General features: G+C 42.9%; 3 protein-coding genes across 3 annotated transcripts in view; 2 read left to right on the top strand and 1 right to left on the bottom strand.

The window, feature by feature from the left end:
• nxn (nucleoredoxin) overlaps positions 1–15027 on the top strand; it is a 64567-nt gene extending 49540 nt beyond the window's left edge. The window contains exons 3-8 of the mRNA XM_047593972.1: positions 3112–3245; positions 5626–5726; positions 5864–5970; positions 6709–6888; positions 7447–7571; positions 14062–15027. Of these exons, the coding sequence (XP_047449928.1) occupies positions 3112–3245; positions 5626–5726; positions 5864–5970; positions 6709–6888; positions 7447–7571; positions 14062–14244 (830 nt within the window). The 3' untranslated portion in view covers positions 14245–15027. The remainder of the gene's footprint in view (positions 1–3111; positions 3246–5625; positions 5727–5863; positions 5971–6708; positions 6889–7446; positions 7572–14061) is intronic.
• Positions 15028–15587: 560 nt separating this feature from the next.
• On the bottom strand, positions 15588–18197 carry mrm3a (mitochondrial rRNA methyltransferase 3a). Its single transcript, XM_047593971.1, has 4 exons — positions 17652–18197; positions 17229–17473; positions 16987–17148; positions 15588–16894 (listed from the first exon to the last, which is right to left on the bottom strand). The coding sequence occupies exons 1-4, from the start codon at positions 18026–18028 to the stop codon at positions 16305–16307; spliced, it is 1374 nt and encodes a 457-aa protein (XP_047449927.1). The 5' UTR covers positions 18029–18197; the 3' UTR covers positions 15588–16304.
• Positions 18198–18515: 318 nt separating this feature from the next.
• glod4 (glyoxalase domain containing 4) lies at positions 18516–21922 on the top strand. The gene is made up of 9 exons (XM_047594103.1): positions 18516–18681; positions 18879–18928; positions 19030–19150; positions 19250–19394; positions 20121–20257; positions 20394–20480; positions 20585–20698; positions 20779–20865; positions 20960–21922. Exons 1-9 carry the CDS (start codon positions 18592–18594, stop codon positions 21023–21025), a joined length of 897 nt encoding a protein of 298 aa, XP_047450059.1. The 5' UTR covers positions 18516–18591; the 3' UTR covers positions 21026–21922.
• Positions 21923–22140: the final 218 nt, after the last annotated feature.

Below are 22140 nucleotides of genomic sequence, written 5' to 3'. Positions count from 1 at the left end.
TCATTCTTCATCACTTTAACGACGATAATAAGTGGGCCGCAGTAACACACCCGTTTTCACTCTCTTGACTGTCAGCTCTGGCTGTCAGTCCTAAATGTCTCTCGCAATAAAAGGACGGACCTAAAATTCTCTCGAGACAAAAGGGAATGAACGAGAAAACTTAGGTGTGAAAACAAGATGATAATAAATTGTGTTTTTATTTAAATGCAGCTTCACATTCTGGGAAACTTTTGGACCTGGTATTTATGTGGATGCTACTTAGACATGTACCACCTACCTAGAACAAACCAGGCACCCCCACCCCATAGCAATGGCGTTCCTGGATGGCATTACACAGGCAAACACACAAAAGCGGTTTAGTGACAACTCAAAAAAAACTTTCAAAACAGTACAAGGTGTTGACCTGGCCTCCAAATTAAAGTATCGGTGTGATGCACTGGAACAAGCCTGATCCAAAGAGGCCCCTCCCCTCAATCCATAGGACCCAAAGACCCCCACTAACAACATCCTATTACAACTGTTTTGGAGGGAAACAAGGGGAGACCTACACAATATTAGAAAGGTGGTCATAATGTTGTGCCTGATCTGTAGAACACATATATAATATGAAACACATCACAATGTAATACAGTCCAGATCAAAACAAATCAAAGAAGGGGGTGGATGTGCTCGAGGTGTTTCCGTTAAAGTTGCTCATTTGTCCCCCACACACATGAGTAAGATACAATACAACAACCACAAACCTCCAAATGTTCTTGGACCAAATAGATCCAATCCAGATCATAATAAGTCATTATTATGACAGGGGGGGTTGTGACAGAAATCTTTTCACCATTTTAATTTCTCAATCACTGTTTATGGGGAAAATGCTTTTCGTTGCCAGTGTGTTTCACATGATGAACTCCAAAGTTTTAACGGCCCGGTTTGGCCACTACGCCAGTGTTTCCTCCCCAGCGCAGAGCAGCACTGGTCCAGGAGGCTTGGTTTGATGCCAGCTTGTGCACATGGGTGTTGTTGTTTAGTTCCCACTGGGCTCATACGCTCATACATTCAGATGATGTAACAGAGTAAAAAAAAAAAATGTCTCTGGCCTGTGTTGAACGTTTCACAATTAGAAAACCTCCATGGATTAAAAATTCATAAATACCACGATAAAATAGATCCCGCTTCATTTATGGTGCACACATATGGTGTTTTGTCTGCCTCAATCTGTCTTGTATCCCCAGATATAAAACAAACATAAAAACATGTTAAACACTTAATGCTGCCGAGATTTAAATGGTAATAAAAGTTTGAGACAGTCCACATTTATATAGTGGAACTAAACATATACCTCAACACATTGTTTAATACTGTATCACACAGCTTGGATGCCAAATCAGTAAGAGAAATTTAAGTCAACTAAAGTGTAATAAGTGCAGTAACCACGGCAACATGTGCATTCACACACACTGACACGAGTCAACCCTCTGTTGCTCTGCAGCATCATTCAACATTTGGCTAAAACATTTAGCAATAACTTTTTTCCCCTTGTTTGAGTTGATGCTCCCATAATTATGGCTCTGCATGATTATTATAGCGTGTCCATGTCTCACTCCCTCATCTGCAAAAACCTATAATTTCTCCACTTTGAAGTGGAGATGGAGAATTAACAAGAGTGGGTTTGCATTCCTGTCCGTTTACCGAGGGCGTCCTCCGCGCCTGAGAAAATCTCAATATTTTAAAACGCTGCCTCCTTCATGCCCTCTTTGGTCAGCTTGAGAGAGGGAGGGGAAAAAAAGAAGTGTTGATAGTCATGTGGGGAGGGAGGGGGTAGCAACACCATGGCAGCCACGGTGGAGAAGCAGGATGGATTTTGCATGAGCGCTGTGACAGATTTCCCTGTCTCATGAAAGCCTGCAGTAATATTTCCATGATTCATTAACTGTTCTTCCAAACTATACGCGGGCAGAGAAAAAGAATAATTTGTGGCCTCGGCAGTAAAGACGGGTCGATAAGCCAGGATTTTCTATCGCTTCTTCTTCTCTTTCAAATTAAAAACACAGCAACAGACCCTTGTTATTATTACGTGTTGGCTGCGTATGAGGCAAACCGAGGGCTGTTCCTATCGTGACAAATCAATTCATCTACAGTCCGGAGAGGGAAAGGCCAGTGAAAAGTTTGCTGTACACTGAGACTGGGAGGGGCGATTGAACAATTCAGGACCCTCTGCCTTTCACTCCCGATGAAAGGCCTGACTTGAGTGGCGGCAGACTAGCCCGCAGCGTAAAAAGATGGAGTGCACTTTTACAATCAGGACAACAATGAAAGGCCGCGACGGAGCAGTGCGGACGTGTCATTCCTGCCTAATGAAGCCCTAGACAACTGCGCTCGCATAAAGAGCCCATTATGAAACCAGCCATACAAGGTTTTATTTATGATTGCCACCTTTTTAGTCGGACTGCGTCAAATGCGTCCGCATGCGAGCTCGACGGGAACAATGAAAACACCTTGAAAAGGAAATGAAAAGTGTGAAAGAGGGCAGGAGGATATCTGGCGGCCTTCATTTTCTTGAGAGGCTCGGCTTTTTAGAAGCGCTAAAAAACATATTTTGGGTCTGAGGTGTGCATTTCCAACAGCAGAAGTCTGTAAGCAATGTACAATTGAGGCAGATGAGACTTTTTTTTGGTGTTTGAAGGCCATGAGAAAGGCAGAATAAAAGTATCTGGATCTTTTTTTTTAGCCACACTTTAAGGTCTCGTTTTAAATATATAGACCAGGGGTCTTAAACATAGGAAGGCTGAAGACCTATGATAAAGACTGCTGTTGCATCCATTAGATGTTTAGATATTTTAGATTTTTAGCTAAATGTGTCCATAGACAATAATGACCCATCCAGTACTTTAGTTACAGGCCTCGGATCACTTGGTAATTATTAAATAATATGCTAAACTGGTGGCAAATATTGTAAACATTATGTGTCGTGAGCACGTTAGCATTCTGACATTAGCATTTAGCTCAAAGCAGCACTGTTTAACACCTCACAGAGCAGCTGGCATGGCAAAAACCTCATGTTTTCCTTCCCATGTTTCCCCCCTTCACTGCCCACTCCACTTTCCTGTCCTCTCCCAGGCCTGGAGTTCCCCTGGGGGCCGAAGCCGTTTGCCGAGGTGGTGGCAGGGCCTCTGCTGAGGCACAACAGGCAGACAACAGACAGCAGCTCTCTGGAGGGACACTACGTGGGAGTGTATTTCTCAGCACACTGGGTGAGTGCCGAGAGAAGGGAAGGTGGAGGGGGGGGCAGAAAAAAGGACAAAGAGGACCCTGATTTTTTACTTTTTCAGGACTGCTAACTCTGTCAAAACACAGAGACATCACAAAGAAGAAAGGGCAGTGGTAGCAGAGTGGAGCAGGAAGTAGCAGAGCAGTAGTAGACATGAGAGAGGAGCAGCGGGGTGGAGGCGACTCCATTGTGTTTGTGTGTTTACATTAACGCAACTGTCCCCGTCAGTCCTTTCACCGCCACCTCTGGGTCGGACGCCACACCCGAATGACATCAGGCCATTGTCTCCGTCTCTGCTGGACCTGCTGATAGCCGGCGAAGGTCACGATCGGTGATGCGTGGAAGGCATTATATCATCGCCGCACTGTTCCTGATGAGATGCAGCTCAGGCTACCGAGGCCAGTCAGCACAGCAGCTGCCAGAGCCGCAGCCTCCTCAGAATGGTGACGCCTGAATGCTGGCTCAGACCCCAGACCCCATTACAGAATTGAAAAGGACAAGTCACAAAAGCCATTAGGAGTTTATTTGCGGTGTTCTTACACCACATTCCCCTCGGTAACCCGTGTAAATCTATCCGCTATTAAAGTAATTTCACAAACATGAAATGCCAGCGCCTCGCCTTGGCGTGCATTTACACGGAAATACATTTTCATATTTATTCTTAATGTTCTGAAAAGGCCCGTGGCGAAGAGACAGAGAAAGACACTTACATTTTGCTGGACACTTTGCTTGAAATGTCGGTGAATATTTGTCATTACGATGCTTCAAACCCAGCCCCGCATTAGACCGGCACGTGACACCGCATTGTCTAAAGAGTCACAGAGCGCAACACATACAGTGTTTACGTGTACACTCACATCAGGGAGAAGTCAATTAATGAGCATTGATCAAGGCTTTGTGCTTCGCGCCCGTATCCCGCCGTCCCTTTGTGTCGCGACGAGGACCGGATCAATCCCGGTGCTTGACACGCTGCATCCACTATAATGAGCTTGAATTATAATGAAATACAGCCTGCGTCAAATTAATAAATAGGACGGGCTGAGACATAGCTGAACGTTAGATATTATTAACTCAACGGCCCATGTGTTTGGAAGAAGCATCAACAGCTGCAATGGGTATTATTTTTATAGGAACCTAATCCACAAATCAACCATAACAAGTTTCTGTACTGATAATAAATCAGGGTTTTTTTTGTGTGTGTGTGCATGTACAGCTTCTTTTTTTCCCATCAAGTGGCCAAAACAATAATTTAATGGTGGTCTTGCAACCTGCTATTACACTAATGCATTGTTTATTAACACCGTAGAGCTTCACGGCATTAGTAAAGTCAGCATCTTATTGGCTAAATCCACCCCCCCGCCAAAACATTAGGCACACCAGGGAAAATGAATGAACGGCAGTATAACAGTCCCGCATTAAATCTTAACTTCGTGACTGTTATAATTTTTAGTTTATGTCGAAACATTGCACAAAACAGACAATATAACTAATAGAAACATGTTTTCGGCTCAGCACAATACATTTCAATAGCGCCACAAACCACAACATCCAAAATGAAAACGGTTGAATTAACAGCTCCCCGGTCAAGATTTAGTAGAGGACATGAATGCATTTCTTTTCACTAGTGCGTCTAATGAAGTGGCAAGTGATTATCCATCCTTTGATGACGTTACAAGTTTATTACTGAGGCCGTTTGTGATATGTTATTCACCAAATGATGCCCATGCAACTTGCAGCTTTTATTGTTAATTTCACTTAGCAGTCTTTATTCATAAACTGTAGCTGCTTCTCTATGACTTCCTGAACCAGGGAATGTGACTATATGCTAATTAACGATAGCGCGCGCGCACTTTTGCAGAGTTGTGTCGACCTCATTCCAACAAAAGTTTCTAAAGACAGGACTTTTAGCATAATATTGGTTCTCCAGCCGGCGTAACTTATGTAACTGTTACTAATATTTGCATTTTATTATATGTGCCCTGCAGAGCAAGAGTTTAATAAATGCAGACAGAGAACACACAGAGCATGGGAACTAGGCTGGAAGTTAACACAGGTCTGTTTGCCTTCCAGCTGCCATGGCACTCTGATGTCATCCTAATGCCAACCATACCACCGCTCCCTCTGCCTGGACCGAGGGTGTGCTTTCCCAATACACACCGTAGTAGAACAAATACTTTCTTAAGCTACAGTGTAGCAGCAGGATTAGTGTTTAAAGAAGCCTGGGATATATTTGAATGGAGCTACTGTATGCACAAAACAAGGGAGAATTATTAGTTTGTGAAAAGGGGTTTGATGATATTTTTTTTTTGACTGTCTGTGCTGTATATTCATTCTTTCTCTGTTTTTCCGTCGCCCTCTCTTAGTGCCCACCGTGCCGCAGCTTGACCAGAGTCTTGGTTGAATCGTATCGAACCGTCAAAGAGTCGGGTCAGAAGTTTGAGATCGTGTTCGTCAGCGCTGACAGGTCAGCGCCACTGCGCCAGGATATCATAGAGGGGATCATATTTATTGATGCGCACATCTGCCTCCGTCTGTCACGTACACAAATAATCTGTGTCCCATGTGTCACGCCGTTGTGTTGCTGCCTGCCTCTTGATTCAGGTCGGAGGAGTCCTTTCAGCAGTACTTCAGCGAGATGCCTTGGTTGGCGGTGCCGTATTCAGATGAGGCTCGGCGGTCACGACTCAACAGACTCTATGGGATACAAGGTATTATAAATACAGCCTCGGATCTTGAAGCTGAAAGCAGAGAGTGGAGATTTATCTCGGTGCCAGCTTTAGTTATGTCACAAATGCAGAAACGCCGACACAGTGGCTGACGACTCTCTGTGCCGGGCAGGGAAACGGCAACGCAGACTACCCTGCAGCCCAAGGAATGCGGGCCGGTTATCGAGTTTACTGTCTCGTTGGTTAACGGAAGTGCTGCGCCTTTCCCCTCTGTGCCTTTTCTACCGAGTCCCTGCTCTGCGTGTTTGCAGAGGACTGTGGATGATGTTAGTGAGAGCTGGCTCTGGGCCTGTCCTGCAAAGAATGCGAGGAATGCACAGAGGACGAGTCAACACTGCCCCCTTCCTGTTCTCAAACCCCTGCAGTTCACGATCACCTCCACCTCAGTTCAGTCCACATGTGTAGACAGGAACACTCACTGCTTCTTGCCCTGATTGTGTTTTTTTTTTTTAATTAAAAAGGGTTGTAATCCCAAAGATGGTGATGATAGTAATATAATAGAGAGATGACAAGCTAAGCTAGAGAGATCTAAAATGTCACCATAAATAAAAAAAGATATTCACAAAGTAAAAGAAAATCTCAGTGGGAGAGGAGCGGTCTGCGTCATGGAGCGATAATTAAAGGAAATGACCCAAACCACCTCCCACACTCTTGCCCATTTCCTTCCTTCCTTCCTTCCTTCCTCTCACATCACCCTCTCCTCCTCCTTTTTCTCTCCAGGTATCCCCACGCTGATCCTGTTGGACGCCGAGGGCCACGTGATCACGAAACAGGGCCGGGTGGAGGTGCTGAACGACCCCGAGTGCCGGCTCTTTCCCTGGCACCCTCGGCCCGTGCTGGAGCTCAGCGAGTCCAACGCGGTGCAGCTCCACGAGGGGCCCTGCCTCGTCCTGTTTGTGGGTGAGCACACAAGGGCTCATAACGCGCTGCGGCTCGGCGTGAGGCTCTGCCTGCATGAAGTGGCATTTGTGTATTGAATGTCAGGGAAAATTCTTCCAGTGTTGAAAGGTCCAGAGGTCTGTGGGAAATCTATTTATATGCTAACGCGAAAGGTCCGGAAAAAAAATCCATTTTGAAGTAGATTTGCAAATGGCATAAAAAAAAAAACGAAGCAGACGTGAATGCGGGGCAGATGTGGCGACGTTATAAAACAGGACAATAGACAAGAATGCGAGAGTGCGTAAGGATGACCCTCAAAATGTGAGACCACCCCGGTGTCTTAAGGTCAAACCAAACTGCAAAACAAGACGGAGACCATCTGTAGAGCTCCTTTCATCTCTTCACTCATCTGTCCACCAGACGTCTCTCTCTCTCTCTCTCTCTCTCTGTCTTTCTCTCCCTCTCTTCTTCCTTGCCTCTAGTTTGCGCATATTTTCCTCTCCCATGTGGCTTCTTCTTTTTTTTTTCTAATACTTTTAACATCGTTCTGTGTCTCGTCTCGTCCCCCGGTTTGTGCAGACGCCGAGGAGGAAGGTGAACTGGAGCCAGCCAAGGAGTTGATCCAACCAATAGCAGAGAAGCTCATGGCCAAGTACAAAGCCAAGGAGGAGGAGACGCCGCTGCTCTTCTTTGTGGCTGGAGAGGTGAGATAAGCCGCTCAAAAGGCAACTCCACACAGTAAAATGTCATTTCGCGCAACCGGGCATCGCTCGAGTCGGGGTTTGTTTTTTGTTTGTTTTTTTTTGCGTGCCCTACTACACAACATCTGTGTGGGCGTCTGTGTGTGTATGAGTGCTTTGATTTGGTTTAGTCTTCATGTTTAAAGCTCAACCAACGCTTGATTTCTTTAAGGCAGAATACTGAAAACGATACAATACATAAACATAACCTAGATAAATACGTAACAAACAAACATTTCTAATTTGCTGCTAATTAACTGTGACATGTGTTTGAATTAAGCAGAAGCTCTAAAAAGTAAAAAAAAAAACAAAAAAAAAAAAAAAAAACTAATGAAATAATCATTCTGCTTCCAAAGGGTTTTTTTTGATTTCAAGCAGCGGGTTAGTCACATTAGTATTCCTTTAAAGTCATAATTCTCTCTTTAAATTTTTATTTTTGGAAATATTTGGCTCATTTTCTGCTGAAAACGACTTTTTAACTGTGTTTTTTTTTTTTATGTGAACAGCCGCCTCTTAAAATGTCATGGGTGGTAAAAGTGAACAGAAAAATGCTAAATATTAAAATGAACCACAAGAGTGCAGAGTCAGGTTGTGATTTTCAAACTGGATATTAGATATGGATTATAGCTACTTTGAATTGTGGCAGTGGAAATAGTTTCCAACATCTGAGCAGCAACAGACCCTATTTGAAAGTAAAGCATCAGACCTCCTGTGTGCTTCTATCATGATGGGTGGACCAGGAGCGTGTCATCAGCCTTTCTCTGCTCCCTCACGCTGCCTCCAGATCTTCCTTGCATCTCGCGCCGTATCTCCTCCCACATCTGCAATGTGTGGGACGAATTGTGGAGTTTTCATAACTCCTGTTATCTCGTGTTGTTCTGTCTCGACCTTTCCACAACTGACGGAGTTAGCAGCTGCGGCAGACATAATTACCAGATTAGCTACTCCCCCCCCCCCCCCAGTTTCCCCTGTTCTCTGCCCTCCAGCTTACCTTCCTCCCAGCCCTCGCCTCTGCCCGGCAGTCTGGGAGGACAGCGTTGGTCTCTCGTGTCAAAAAGCGGGCTCGGGTTTCGGGCCGTGGGGCTTGCACATGTGCTAACTCTTGAACTCTAGCTGCTCCGCTCTAATGTCAGCCTTGAAATGTCATTGACGTGCTGCATGTACACAGAATAAGTAGAAGTTTGCGGAAAGGGTTGACGTGATAGTGTTTCATTCGGCTCATTGTCTGTGTGCCAATGTTTATTTGACCTAACACAAAGAAACTTTGTTGCGTCGCAGCTTGTAGTAATTCAGAAGCTTCTCATGTTATAGCTACAGTCTGTGTTAGCTTTGTTTCCCTTGCGGCACACATGCTAAGCCCAGATATTTTTACATGCATGTAGCGCAGGTATAATTTCCTGGCTGTAGCTGAACCGGCTATGAAGTCACCCATTCTCATTTCCAGATTCACGTTTTTACAGTCGGATATCACTTCCCATTTGAGCTGTTAAGGCGAGCTTCCAGGCTCGGGGCTCAGACTCCTTCACCTTGGCCCTGGGTTTTCCCTGGTAGTCGCACGCTTCCCTGCCAGGCCAGCTGCTGGGTTTTCCGTGTCCATGAGACAGCAGTATGTTGGCAGCCTCTCAGGGGGACGCCTGGCCGATCCGAATGACACAGGATCTTCTTACCCCGCTGAAAAAAAAAAAAAAAAAAAACCTACGCCACAGAGTAGTTTAAAAAAGCAGAATGAAAGATCTTTTGTTCTTTCGTTTCTGCAGTGTACTGACGTCTTCATGTGAAATGAACTCTGCTGGTATTATCAATTCACATAAGAATTTAACCGAGGAGTTCCTATCGCCTGTGATTATGCTCTTCAAAGCTTTGTTTTCCTGTCCTTGATTTCTGCGTGTGTGTCCGTCTAAACAGAATGATTGCTTTGACTTCTTTGAGATTATAATGGGGTTGTATAAACACTGCAGAACCAAAGTCCAATAATTCCGGTCTTATCACTAAAGCTTAAAATATATTTCAGTCTGCAGAGTGACTCTACACATGCAGCTTATCGTCTTCTTTTATACAGTTCCATTCTCAATAAGCATCTTGCAGAACATCCTTTCTATGTTTTCCTAAAAGAAAAATACCATCAATACTTTATATTATTAATCTCTTTGGTATGTAAGTGTCGTTCTTTCTGTTTAGCCACCATGATATGTGTGGCATGTGTGGTTATAGATGTCTCAACAACAACTAGATGGATCACATTTGGTAGAGTTTGCCTCTTTTCCTGGTCTCACATGAGTGTAATTTGTATATTTTTGGCTTTTGGATGAGGCAAAGCAGACATCTGATGGTTTTACTTGTGTGATGGTTTACAGAGCAAACGTTTAAGGAAATAAACGCCAGAGCATTCAACAGTGAACGCAGTTGTTAGTTTTAGCTCTGTTCTCTGTGGCATAAGCATAACATTTGTCATGATTATTGATGTTGCTCATTAGCGTCACCACTGGGTCATAATTTTATCTTATGAAATGTTTTTCATCACCAAAAACCTCCAATAGAACGATGAGTTTGCTGTTTATTTGCAATAGTTAGCATGCAAACATGCTTAACTAAGAGAGTGAATAACCTCACACGTGCTAGCATCATCATGTTAGCATTGTCATTATGAACATGTTAACTTATATTAGCTTTTAGCTTAAAGCACAGCTGTTAGCACTTAACTGTTGGAAATTGGAAATGTCTTGTGTCTAAAAAAATAGATAAACACATACATAACATGCCAAATCTGCATTTTTTTCCTTATTTTAGCAAAAGGGACTGATGAGCAGTTAATGATAAAGAGGCTTACAATGAAGCGTTTTTACAGAGCAAAGGTTTAAAGAAATAAACACCAGACCATTCAACAATGAACGCAACTGTGGGTGTTAGCTCTGCTCCGTGTCAAATAAGCTTAACATTTGTCATAATTATTGATGTCGCTCATCTTAAATGTTTTTTTTTTATCACCTAAAACCTACAATAAAATGATGAGTTTGATTTTTATTTTCAGTAGTTAGCATGATAACATGCTAATTAAGCTAAGCACAGCGTTCACAGAGATGTTAGCATCGCATGTTGACATTTAGTGTTGGAAATTGGAAATTTCTTTTGCAAAAAAAAAAATGCATAAACACATAAATAACATGCCAAATCTGCAGTTTTTCCTAATTTTAGCAAAAGGAACCGATGAGCAGTTAATGTTAAAGAGGCTTACAGTGAAGCGTTTTCCTGAAGACATCAAAGCCGGCCGGTTGGATGGATGCAGTCGCGGCTCAGAGGCCAGCGGTATGGCTTGTTATCATTATCAGCTGAGGCCTTATCAGATGGCCATCGTCTGTGAAATGCCACAGTGCATCAGTAATCAGAATAAGCCCGACACGGCCCAGCAGGTCCCTCACGGTAAACACACGCCGTGCCTTATCACAGCTGTGAGTGCGGACTACAGCAGAGAGAGGCCCTTTTGTCTTTTTGTTCCGAGCTGAGCTGCAGAGGGCGGCGGGAGGAGGACGAAGAGGAGGAGGAGGAAGGGGGGGGGGCTATGGAATGGCTGCACCTCATGAGAAGCAGTTTACACAAGCCGAGAAGCCACACAAAAGAAGACGCACGACTTCCTACGGAGGCGAAGACTGACGCAGAGATTACATCTTCTCATATCGGAATGGGCCGGAAAGGCCATGTTGACAGATTGTGGAATTCCTCTCTTTGTGGTTTCTTTACACAGTGTGCCCTGATGATCTATAATCCACGCTTTGTACGGCTGCAGGAGAGCAGCTTTTATTTGTAGCTGGAGGATGAGGCTGTATTTCACTCCTAACAACACTGTCCTTAGTGACAGCTTACATCTGTGAGCATTAAGTGGTCAATGTGCGGTGATTTGCAGTCTAATAAAATGAGATCCATTCAAAGCAAGTTAGCTGCCTTTTATAAAATACCACACTCATCTGTTCCATCTGTTAGCAGCAAAGTAGAGGTCACAGACTTCATCCTGGCATACGTAGCCTTTTTAGGTAGCAGCACGGCCAAGCCATTCAATGAAAGGACTTAGAGCTGATTGTGTGGTTGGATCTGTTTAGGAAGAATAGCTGCGGATTTTCTGATAACACAGAAAACACAACAAAGAGAGCTGCGAGGAGGAGGGGGCGGCGGAGAATTATATGTTGCAGTTAATTAATCCAAAGGCGCTCTATCACTGACTTAGTTTTCACTGAGCTCACACTGGCAAATAAATCAGCACCAGTATCAACATCAGAGGCCCATATTAGAAGTTCAGCTCTTTGTTGCAGTGCCACCCTCTGGCTCGTTCTTGTAAGTTCTTCGTTTGCAACGTAATCTTTTCCATATGAAAGTGATCTTTAATCTTTGAGCCTCTCTCTCTCTGAGCCAGCAAATTAAGCTGGGGAGGGATGGGCGGGGATGGGGGGGTGGACGGGGTGGTCGAGGAAATCAGGTCATCGTGTCATGAGGATGAGAAAATGTCTCAAAAATGATATTACAATATTAGCCGCACACAGCGCGTGACCTTACAAAAACACAACACATGAAATTCATTTGAGAGGAGATATGTGACGAGAATATAATGGATCTCTGTCAGGGCAGGAATGCCGGTTGTAGAAGCGCTCCCAGCTGGAATTCGAGCTGAATTACGAAACTGTGTTTTCTTATTCAGCCTCAATAATTAATGACCCTCTCAAGCTTGTTTGAAAGTTGCTGCCTGCCTGCCCATCGGTGATTCATTTCTGTTACATGTGGCTACAGAAGGAGTAATCCTGACTCGTTAAGGGGTGAAAGGTGAGATCAACCCTCAGGCTGAACATCGTGAAACCCTTTCAGTACAACGGCAAAGAAATAAAACTGAGATCCACGTTAAACCCACGGCGGATCTATTTTTAAACATTCTCCTTCGCAAGTCCGTGCACGGCTCCGTCTCCTGCCCACATTCAGATGTTCTGTAAATCTGATGTTGTGCGTTTGAAAAAGGAGGGACCCCCACCTGATCCTTGCCTGTCTTTCCTCACAGCGGGATGTGTGACTAAGCAACGGCTCTCTGGTCTCCCTGGGCTGCACCGCCTGCGGGAAGACGCCAGAGAAGACGGTTTCATATTCTCTTTCAAAGAGTCCACATTAATAAAGATTGTGCCAGGCTGTTCTGGATATTATGGGTTATTCTTATTGTGGCATAATTCAAGTAAAGGGCGGTGTCCTCGTTATCTGATGTATGAACTGGGGAGCAGCAAAAGAGCTTCTCCTCTGAATACATTTAGTAGCGAGACACTAATGAGTTAATGAGAGAATAAACAACCAAAAGCTCCATCTAACCACATGGAGGGTGACTGACATTACATGGCAGAGCTGAATATTTTTTTTTCCGACATTTGTTTTTTTTTTTTTTGTGTGTGTTTTTAGGTGAAATGTCCATGTTTCAATAGTTTATTTTAATTATGCCGTGCATGAAGACCTGCTGCCTAAAGCATAGGTCTTCAACAGGGGGTCAGCGACCTCTAGGGGATCGGTGGAGGTACTGCAGGGGGGTCGCAAAATCTTTGGTTGATTAGCCTGTACGCATTAGGCCGCGCCCCTGTCGTTGCTGAGCCAATCACAAGGCCGCATATTAAGCGTTGACTCTGTCAGGTTCCCTGCGATTCGCTGAGATCAGGTATATTCATAATTTGCACGAGGCTGAGTTTAATATAGAACACATACAGTAGGTATGGGTCACAACTTAATCTCTCATCAGTTTGGAGGTCCTTGGCCTGAAAAACGTTGAAGACCCTCAGGTCTGAAGGATTTTATGCTGTCACTTTGAACAATAACATGTCTAAGGCTATTTAAAAATACACAAATTATTTCCTCTCAGACTGTTTTTTATAATTTAAATGTATAAGTTGTGCTTATCAAAAATTTAACCCTGCTAAATGCTATTCAGCTAGTCTCTGTGTTCTACAAACGAAGGCTTTTGGAGCCAAGCATCTCGTGCTGGAGGTGAAGTTAATAAAATGCTGAAGATCAGCTACTTTCACTGACGAGAATAGGTGGTTTGTGTGAGACAGAAAGAGTCAGAATTCCCTTGGTTTCTGCAGTTTCTTAGGGACTTGGAGGAGGAAACGCACTGTGGACCAACCGCAGCCATTTCACTATACATCCTGTGTGACTTGTAGTTACATTTCTGGGAGGCTAACGTCAGGCTACCTCATAGATCCACCACAGAAGCATACATCTTGCATTAGATAGGGATACTCTATAAGCAAACTAGAAGCAGGGATTATGATTGTTTGAGCAGAGTGAGCCAGAGCCAATGCATTGTCACATAAAAATGTAAATAAGTAATTCCAGTGGCTCTGATTTGGGCCCGTTCCCAGTCGCTCAGGCCGAGTATTCCTGTGAGGAATGCATCGCTACGACGTCTCTCATCGCCGCATTTCTTTCCCTCTCACCACAGGACGACATGAGCGACTCCCTCCGAGACTACACCAACCTCCCCGAAGCCGCGCCTCTGCTCACCATCCTGGACATGTCGGCCCGGGCCAAGTACGTCCGCGACGTGGAGGAGATCACGCCGGCCGTGGTGGATCAATTTGTCGGCGACTTTCTGGCCGAAAAGCTCAAACCAGAGCCCATCTGAAGAGAAAGTATGAACTGGACATCCTGTATGGGACTCAACTCCATCATCAAAACCCAGACCTACTGCTACACCCCTCCACCGTCCCCAGCCCCCTCCACTGTCTCTCTAACTCTTTCTCTCCCACCTCCCCTCCTGACTGTTAGACATGTGTCTCACTTTTTACTGATCTTTTTAACATTTTTTTTTTTTTTTAGACATGTTCCTCTTTTCATGGAGTCCTCGCTTTCTCCTGTGGTGCCTTGCATTGACTATAGTCCATACAGTAATATATATGGAGATTCTGTTGTTGTTATTTTTCTTTTTTTGGCCTCAAGATTTTTTTTGTTTTTTTTTCACACAATAGCTTTTCTGAATTCTAGAGAAAACCAGAGAATTTACCCAGTGGACCTACTTAATCAGCTTGTTCTTTGCTTTCTGTTTTTGTCTGCGAGATCACTTTCGGTTTCTGAATGACGCGTTTTTACTGTTGTAATTCACACGTAGATGTGCAGATGTGCTGATGGATGTAGCTGTAAAGCCTTTACGGCCGTATTTAAATAAAAAAAAAAAAGTAACAGTATGACAGGTGCACATTACAGTAAAGAGCACGTGATACCAATGACCGATGTCCGAAAGAACCCGCCCCCGTGTCTTGTTGTGTGTGTCATGATGTGAGTGAAAGTCATCTCTAGCCAGCTGTCAATGGTGGTTCTCATCTCAAAGTCATTATGAGGATTTTCTGTGAAGGTCCCCTAATGAAAAAGGCCAGGTTATTTCTGGAGGCACAAAAAAAAAAAAAAGAAATGGCATTTTGAAAAGTGTTGAATGTATAAATCCCGATGTTCACTTCAGTCACGACTTCTCGCACCCATTAAAAAAATTCACTGGCAAGCACAACGTTCTGTTTCTGTTAAGTTTTATCAATAAAGTTAGCTCTTGGATATGTATAAGAAACCGCTTCTTTTGTCAGAAGCATTCAAAGACTTATGGACTCAAGTACACAAGGTGTGTGTTGCATTCGTTATGTGAGGCAGTGAGATCCACTGCACACATTGCAAACATTGCGTTTTGTTTCAGTAACTTCAGTGCCTTCTGTGCACTTGCACAGATAATCTGGCTGCAGATAAAAAGAATGGACATGAACGTATAAGTGCTCCATTCATCCATTTAAGCATTATCAAGAGGGAGGAATCAGAAAAGGAGAATTATGAGCTTTTCTTTTCATTAAAAAGGGGGAGTAGTCTGACTTCTGAGAGTGGGGGAGAGTCTTTAAATCCTTTATCATTAAATCCCATTTCTTTCAGATTTATTGTGCAGAACAAAATCTAATGGGCGCATCAAGAAAATGGCTTTTGTGAGAGTTATTAAAGGCGCACTGTGCATTAAGAGCTTTATTGTTCCCATCACAATCCGCAGCCAGTTCTTTCATTTGGTCGCCATAGTAACCAAATGAATGAGCAGATTTTTTTTTCCAAAAAAAAAAAAAGGTGTTTCCACTATTTGTTCCATTTCCATAAATATATAATCCTGACAGGACACACAAAGGGTATTGACAGCAATTTCAATGCCTTAAATTACTTTACAAACTTAAATGTAAAATACTCTCTCCTCTATTCCCATCCTAAAAATATTACAAAAGTCCTTTACTGGTTTCCATAAGGGGTTAGACAATTAACAGAAACTTAGCAGCTATTTTAACTTGGTCTTATTTTTGGGGGGCTAAAAAGCCAATGGTTATCGTTTTTCAGCTTCCCAGATGAGAGAATTTGCTGCTTTTCCAAGGATTTTCAGTGCACTTATGGTGAATGCACTGAAAATCCTTGGCTTTTTCATTGATAAACAGAAAAAAAACTACCGTACCGTAGCTCTAGGGAACTCTCAAGGAACAGTTTCACTGTATTTTATGCAGAAAATTATTAACTTGTAGTCACTAGGCCAATCTGTGGTTGCAGCAATGAAAAAAACGTGAAAAGCACACATAATTCAGCCATGGATTTTAATTTCAATAGAAATTCTGGAGTTTTATGATGAGCAAAACTTGTTAACTTAGTTCCATTTAGTCTCTTTATATAGAGGAAGCATTATGAAAGCTGTCTCTCAGCTTTAGCTTGACGTTTCTTTCCAGATGTTTGCAGCAGATTTAACAGTTGCTTCCTGCCCTCAAACAAAAGGATACTGGCAGCCATGGCTGAATTCAGGCTGTCCACACCAGGAACGATGGGAATGAAGAGCCTGCGACCGTCGGTCTTCTCGGCTAACTCGACTGATTCTAGACTCAGACCATGAGTCTCGCCGCCTACCACAAGAGCGGTGGGACTCTGAGCCCAGCTCTCATGGTACGGCTTGCTGTGCACGCTGGGGAGTTTAAGTTCCTCATCATCAGAGTCTGAATCATAATCCGAGTCAGATTCGTATTCCTCGACTTGTGTGTTTTTGTGAACAGACCTAGTGCTGACCCAGCCATAATCTCCTGCTTTGGAGGACGTATTAACTTCTGTTTCTGTTTCTCTACTCTGGTCAGGACCGCCGATATTGTCAGCCACATGCACAGTCACATTTTCAGGCAAATGACCTTCAATATCATCCCAGTCCAGACTGGGATAAATAGGAAGGCGGAAATGGGCGCCCATTGCTGCACGCAGAACTTTAGGCTCCCAAGCATCAACGCAACCTGTTGGCAAAACAATGACCAATCAAATAAATGACAAGAATTAGGGGAAGATGTAATTTATTCCCACCTTTAATTGTTAACACGAAACCTACCCTTGGTGAGGAGCACACTATGGCAGCCAGCAGCAGCAGCACATCGCAGCATAGTCCCGAGATTACCCGGATCTCGGATGTTGTCACATATCAGGGACAGGGGCATTGAATGACCTTTGCTTGCAAAGTTCAGTTGTGACGGGTCCGGGCGAGAAAAAATGGCTGTAGAAGAAGAGATCGATGTGAGAAACTATTTCTTCCTGCCTTATGATGAGCCAAAACAAAATGTGTTTTTCCCGTACCGATCACCCCCTGTGGGGCCACAACATCAGACCAGATCTTGATGTCCTCAAACTTGGTTTTTATCAGCGTGGCCCTTCTCAGCTTGTCTAAGGGCAGCTCTTGGAGCCGTTCCACTTTACTGAAGAACACCGTCTGTGGTTTGGCACCAGCAACCAGGGCATCACAGATCAAACGCCTGCCCTCCAGGAGGATTTTACCCTGATGTTCTCGGAATGTCCTGGAACGAGCAACGCTCACCAACCTCCTGTAGAACAAATATGTGGAGGATGAGAGGGAAGAAGTGTGATCATTATATTCAGAGTGGTCACTATTTAAGTCCAACCTAAATTGTACACTTAGAAAAATGGCTTGTGACTTATTCATCGGTATTCAGACTCTACATTTACAGATGGTTACTGCTTCTTTTTTTCAGGTACACTTACGACAGTCGTTTATCTCCGGGGAACGCCCTCTCAAATCGCAGTCCGTCAACTTCATTCTTTGTAACAGGTACAGTAACAGGAGCAGGCTTTACATTTCCTTGCGCATTTGTCTTGGTCCTTACAAAATCTCTCTCGTCTGTTGTATATGTGACTTTCGCCCCCCCTTGCCTCTTGACATCTCGCTCTGCTGGCCGAGACTGTGGCGGCGGCTTCACGATTTTACTTGTCTCGTTTTCGGGAAACAACACTTTGACAGGTTTCCTTCTCAGCCCGCGTACATACCGCTTAGATTCCACGGTAATACCGCTTCCCTTAGATAGGAAAGCACTTATCTCTGTGGAAGCGAGATTAATCACGCCTCTCATGTACGCCGCCATGTTGCCCTCGCTTCTTCTTCTACCGTCTTTAAGAAGGACGTAGCAACACCAGATAATACCTAGTTACCGCCACCAAATGTAGCGGAGCCGCTTTAGCATTTATGCATCTAAAATTAATCAAACAAATTTTGGTAGCGTAAATAGTTAACTGCGTGTGGCTATTTTGTCCATTTGATAATAATAATGCTACTTAAAACTGTGAATTGTAGCAGTTTATTCATTTGTTGACATTTTAAACTCCCGCGAGAGATTGCGATGCAGCACATTGGGACATACCATTATCGCAGCTGCCAAGGGGTAGCGAATGTCATTTTATTACATTTCACTTTTGCGTAAAGCCGCTGAACTTTTATTTAATAATATAATAAGCGTGTTATCTAAGATGGCTCGTGTCGTGTAATATCTATGATGTTATCTATGTTGTTGATGAGCGTTTGCTCTAATATATTGTTTTTATCAATTGGTACATTTCATCCATCGATGGCAGAAAAGTCGATCTTCAAGGAAACTTAATCGCGCATTGCACGGGGATCGCAACAGTTATATCACATCTGTCAATAAACATGGCTTTGAGACGAGCGCTGCATTTTGTTTTCAAAGTTGGTGACAGGACCAAAACAGCCACGTTTTACCGAGACGTTCTGGGCATGAAGGTATTTTTCCTGAGCTCCATATAATGTAGAAGATATGCCTGAATCCATTGATTAGTCATACTTTTGTTGATCGGATAATCTCAGACGTTGACCAAACATTACACAATCATAGCTAATTTCCTCAATTTTTAATATGTGAAACTGCAGACAGCGGTAGTAAGCGATTATTTTCTATTTTATCTTCTCATTCATTTCAGATTTTACGGCACGAAGAGTTTGAAGAAGGCTGCAAAGCAACTTGTAATGGGTAGATATTACTGTGCTCATGCTGGAGGTGGACATTGAACTCAGTGTAACATAGAGATAATAATGCCCAATTAATAACCATGCTGTCCTGTACCATTACAGCCCTTACGACGGGAAGTGGAGCAAGACAATGGTTGGCTTTGGTCCAGAAGATGACCATTTTGTTGCTGAACTGACATACAACTATGGAGTGGGAGAGTATCAGCTCGGCAATGACTTCTTGGTGAGTGAGGTTGATTTGGACACTGAACTACATACATAGTACCTGTTATACACTGCATAGTAGCAGTAACGCGTCTATCTATCTATGTTTTCACACCAGGGACTCACCCTGCAGTCGAGCCAAGCTGTGAGCAACGCTAAACGTCTTGGGTGGCCTCTCACTGAGGTGGGAGACGCTCTGTATCTGACCCAGGCACCTGGAGGCTACCCCTTCTACCTCGTGGACAAAGATCAGCCTCCTCATGGTCAGTGAAACCTCTAATCAGACTTTTATCCACATATAAATCAAATCACTGTATTTCATGCGCTGTTCGCTGTGCAATAAATGTGTCCATCGTGAATTTGCTACTCACTGTTTGAGCTAGCAACAATAGTTATAGACTATTCATTTTGTTTTTTATAGAGCATTCGCCTAAATAAAGGTAACTGGTTCTTATTTATACTTTTACACTACAAAAATACTTATTTTTTTGTACTGATTATGTGTGTTTCTGTTCTATTCCCTCTGCTATCGCAACACTGCATATCTCTCCACTACGTGAATAGATAATTATTGTATCATATCTTATCTTAATTGGAGGAATAATTAATGTGTTTCTTTCATTTTATCCAATTTATGAAGTACAGATGCCAAATGCCATGTGATTTAAAGCTTTACACGTGTAAAGAGTTGCTTGAGTAGAATATTTATACTATGCAGCCCTAAAGAAATTAAAATACAATAATATAAAGATTCTGATTGTCCCTTATATTTTAATATGGACTGTGCATAATGTAAGGCCATGTGGTACAAACACACAGCATTTTTTTTACTGAGCAGACCCCAAACCAATAACCACTGATTGGTTAACACTCTTGAAAGCCACTTGAATAATGTCAAGCAATAGTTTTTACCTCCTTATTAGTTTGTTATTGGTCTGTTGGTCAGTTGATTTTGAATTTCACTAAATTTTATCTTAATTTGTTCCCAGACCCTGTGCAGAAGGTTTGTCTCGGGGTGTCGGACCTCCAGAGATCCACCCACTACTGGACTACTCTGTTAGGAATGAAGTTGATGGACAAGAATGAGGAAAAGAAGACGGTGTTGATGGGATTCTCAGACAGTCAAGTGAGTCGAAGTAATTAATGACAAGTGTAGAGTAGTCAAAAGGTCAAGGTTCAAAATTGGTGTTTTACAGTACATATCATGTTGATGGCTGTATAATGTATTTGATATTCTGTGTGTGTTGTTTGTCACTGTGTAGTGTAAACTGGAGCTTCGTGATATCAGTGGAACAGTTGACCATGGGACGGCGTTTGGGAGAATAGCATTTTCATGCCCACGGGATCAAGTAAAATATTCATTCTTGAATAAATCTTTAAAATAAATTGTCAGTTTTGAGAAAAATCATAATTTGCAGCATGAATGTAAGTTGTATTTTTTTACATTTCTTAGTTGCCAGACCTCGAAGCCTTGATGAAGAAGGAAAATCAGAAAATACTCACTCCATTAGTCAGCCTGGATACTCCTGGGAAAGCCACAGTAGAGGTGGTTATATTGGCTGACCCGGTAAGTGTATAACTAAAATGATACTGTAATCCTATGAAATGAGTTCAGTTAAAAATATAAACTGTAAATGTCTGTTTTAGGACGGCCATGAGATATGTTTTGTGGGAGACGAGGCGTTTAGGCAGCTGTCTATGGTGGACCCCAAAGGAAATGAATTACTCGACAAGGTTGGCGTTCCCCCTGCATTTCACCCTCTACATTAAATATGCATCATGATTCAGATATTCACTGTGCTTCTGCACGTTTCTCTCTTGTTTTCAGGCTATGGCTGAAGATAAAAGTGACGAGTGGTTTGCAAAACACAACAAACAGAAGGCAGCCGCATGAGATGAAGTGGCTTGCTTGAGTAGCTCTGCACTGTCAGTGTCTCACAAGTTCATACGATGATTGGATGGCGTACATGGCACCTGTAGTATAAATCTTCCTCTAGTGTCAACTCAATTATGCTCAGGCTGGCAGCGTGAGATTTATTTTCCCTGTGAAGCCAGCCATTAGGCTCTGTGGCATTGACAGTCCTTGATAAGTGGTCCAATAAGGTTTGCAATAAATATGATTCCTATCGACAACAAGAAGAGAGAAGAAAAAGCATTTACTGTTATTGTATGTAACATTCAACGAGATTTTTAGTAGGAGTGCTTAAAAAACAATTGTATTACAACATAACAGTTTTGTAATAAACTGCAGTTTGATGAAGGTTATGGCTTTCAGCATCATAATGTGTTTTCATGTTGAAAGCTGTGGTTCGAATTTTATTGCGCTGTATAATTTCAGTTATATCCGACAACCTCATCTTAGTCATACAGTTGAATATCTGTCTCAGCGTAATAACACTACAGCTAAGATTTAGTGCAGGACTGCTATATTAGAATGCATTCTTTTTCACTAGTGTACCTAATGTTTTGGCAAGTGAGTTTAAATCTGATAAAGAATTTAACAGATTATTTTTTTTTAGTTTAATTCAATAGAGTTTAACAGCACCACAAACTACGTCCTCCAGAATGATCACGCAGCTGAATTATTACCTTTCTGTTTTGACATAAACTGAACTTTCACAAAAGGAAAGATTTTTTGAAAATGCATTCATTTTCTCAAGTGTACCTTGACTTGTAATTGTTCATCTAATCAGTGAAATGAGGTGTCAAATTCTTCAGTCATGTGACTGTGTCACACTCAGACTTTATAATGTCAATATTCTGGCTGAAATAAAACTCATCTCCAGGACTACTGAGGGACTTGGTGTGTTTTCTTATTTGTCTATTTATTAACCATGCTGGTTATGTGAATGGGAACCAATGGCGTTTTGAATTGCCTTTAGTGTTTGTATGTTTAGTTAAAAATTAATACTTTAATATTTGCTTTAGTGGCGCTCCTGGTTCTGCTCCCACACCAGTGGCACCTCTGGGCTACGAGCCGATGCGGCTGAGCAGGGAGGACCAGACCAA

This window comes from Mugil cephalus, chromosome 9 (genome assembly GCF_022458985.1).
Source record: "Mugil cephalus isolate CIBA_MC_2020 chromosome 9, CIBA_Mcephalus_1.1, whole genome shotgun sequence".
Taxonomy (NCBI): Eukaryota; Metazoa; Chordata; class Actinopteri; order Mugiliformes; family Mugilidae; genus Mugil; species Mugil cephalus.
The sequence above is the reverse complement of the archived record's forward strand: the minus strand, read 5'-3'. Positions and strand labels throughout refer to the sequence as shown.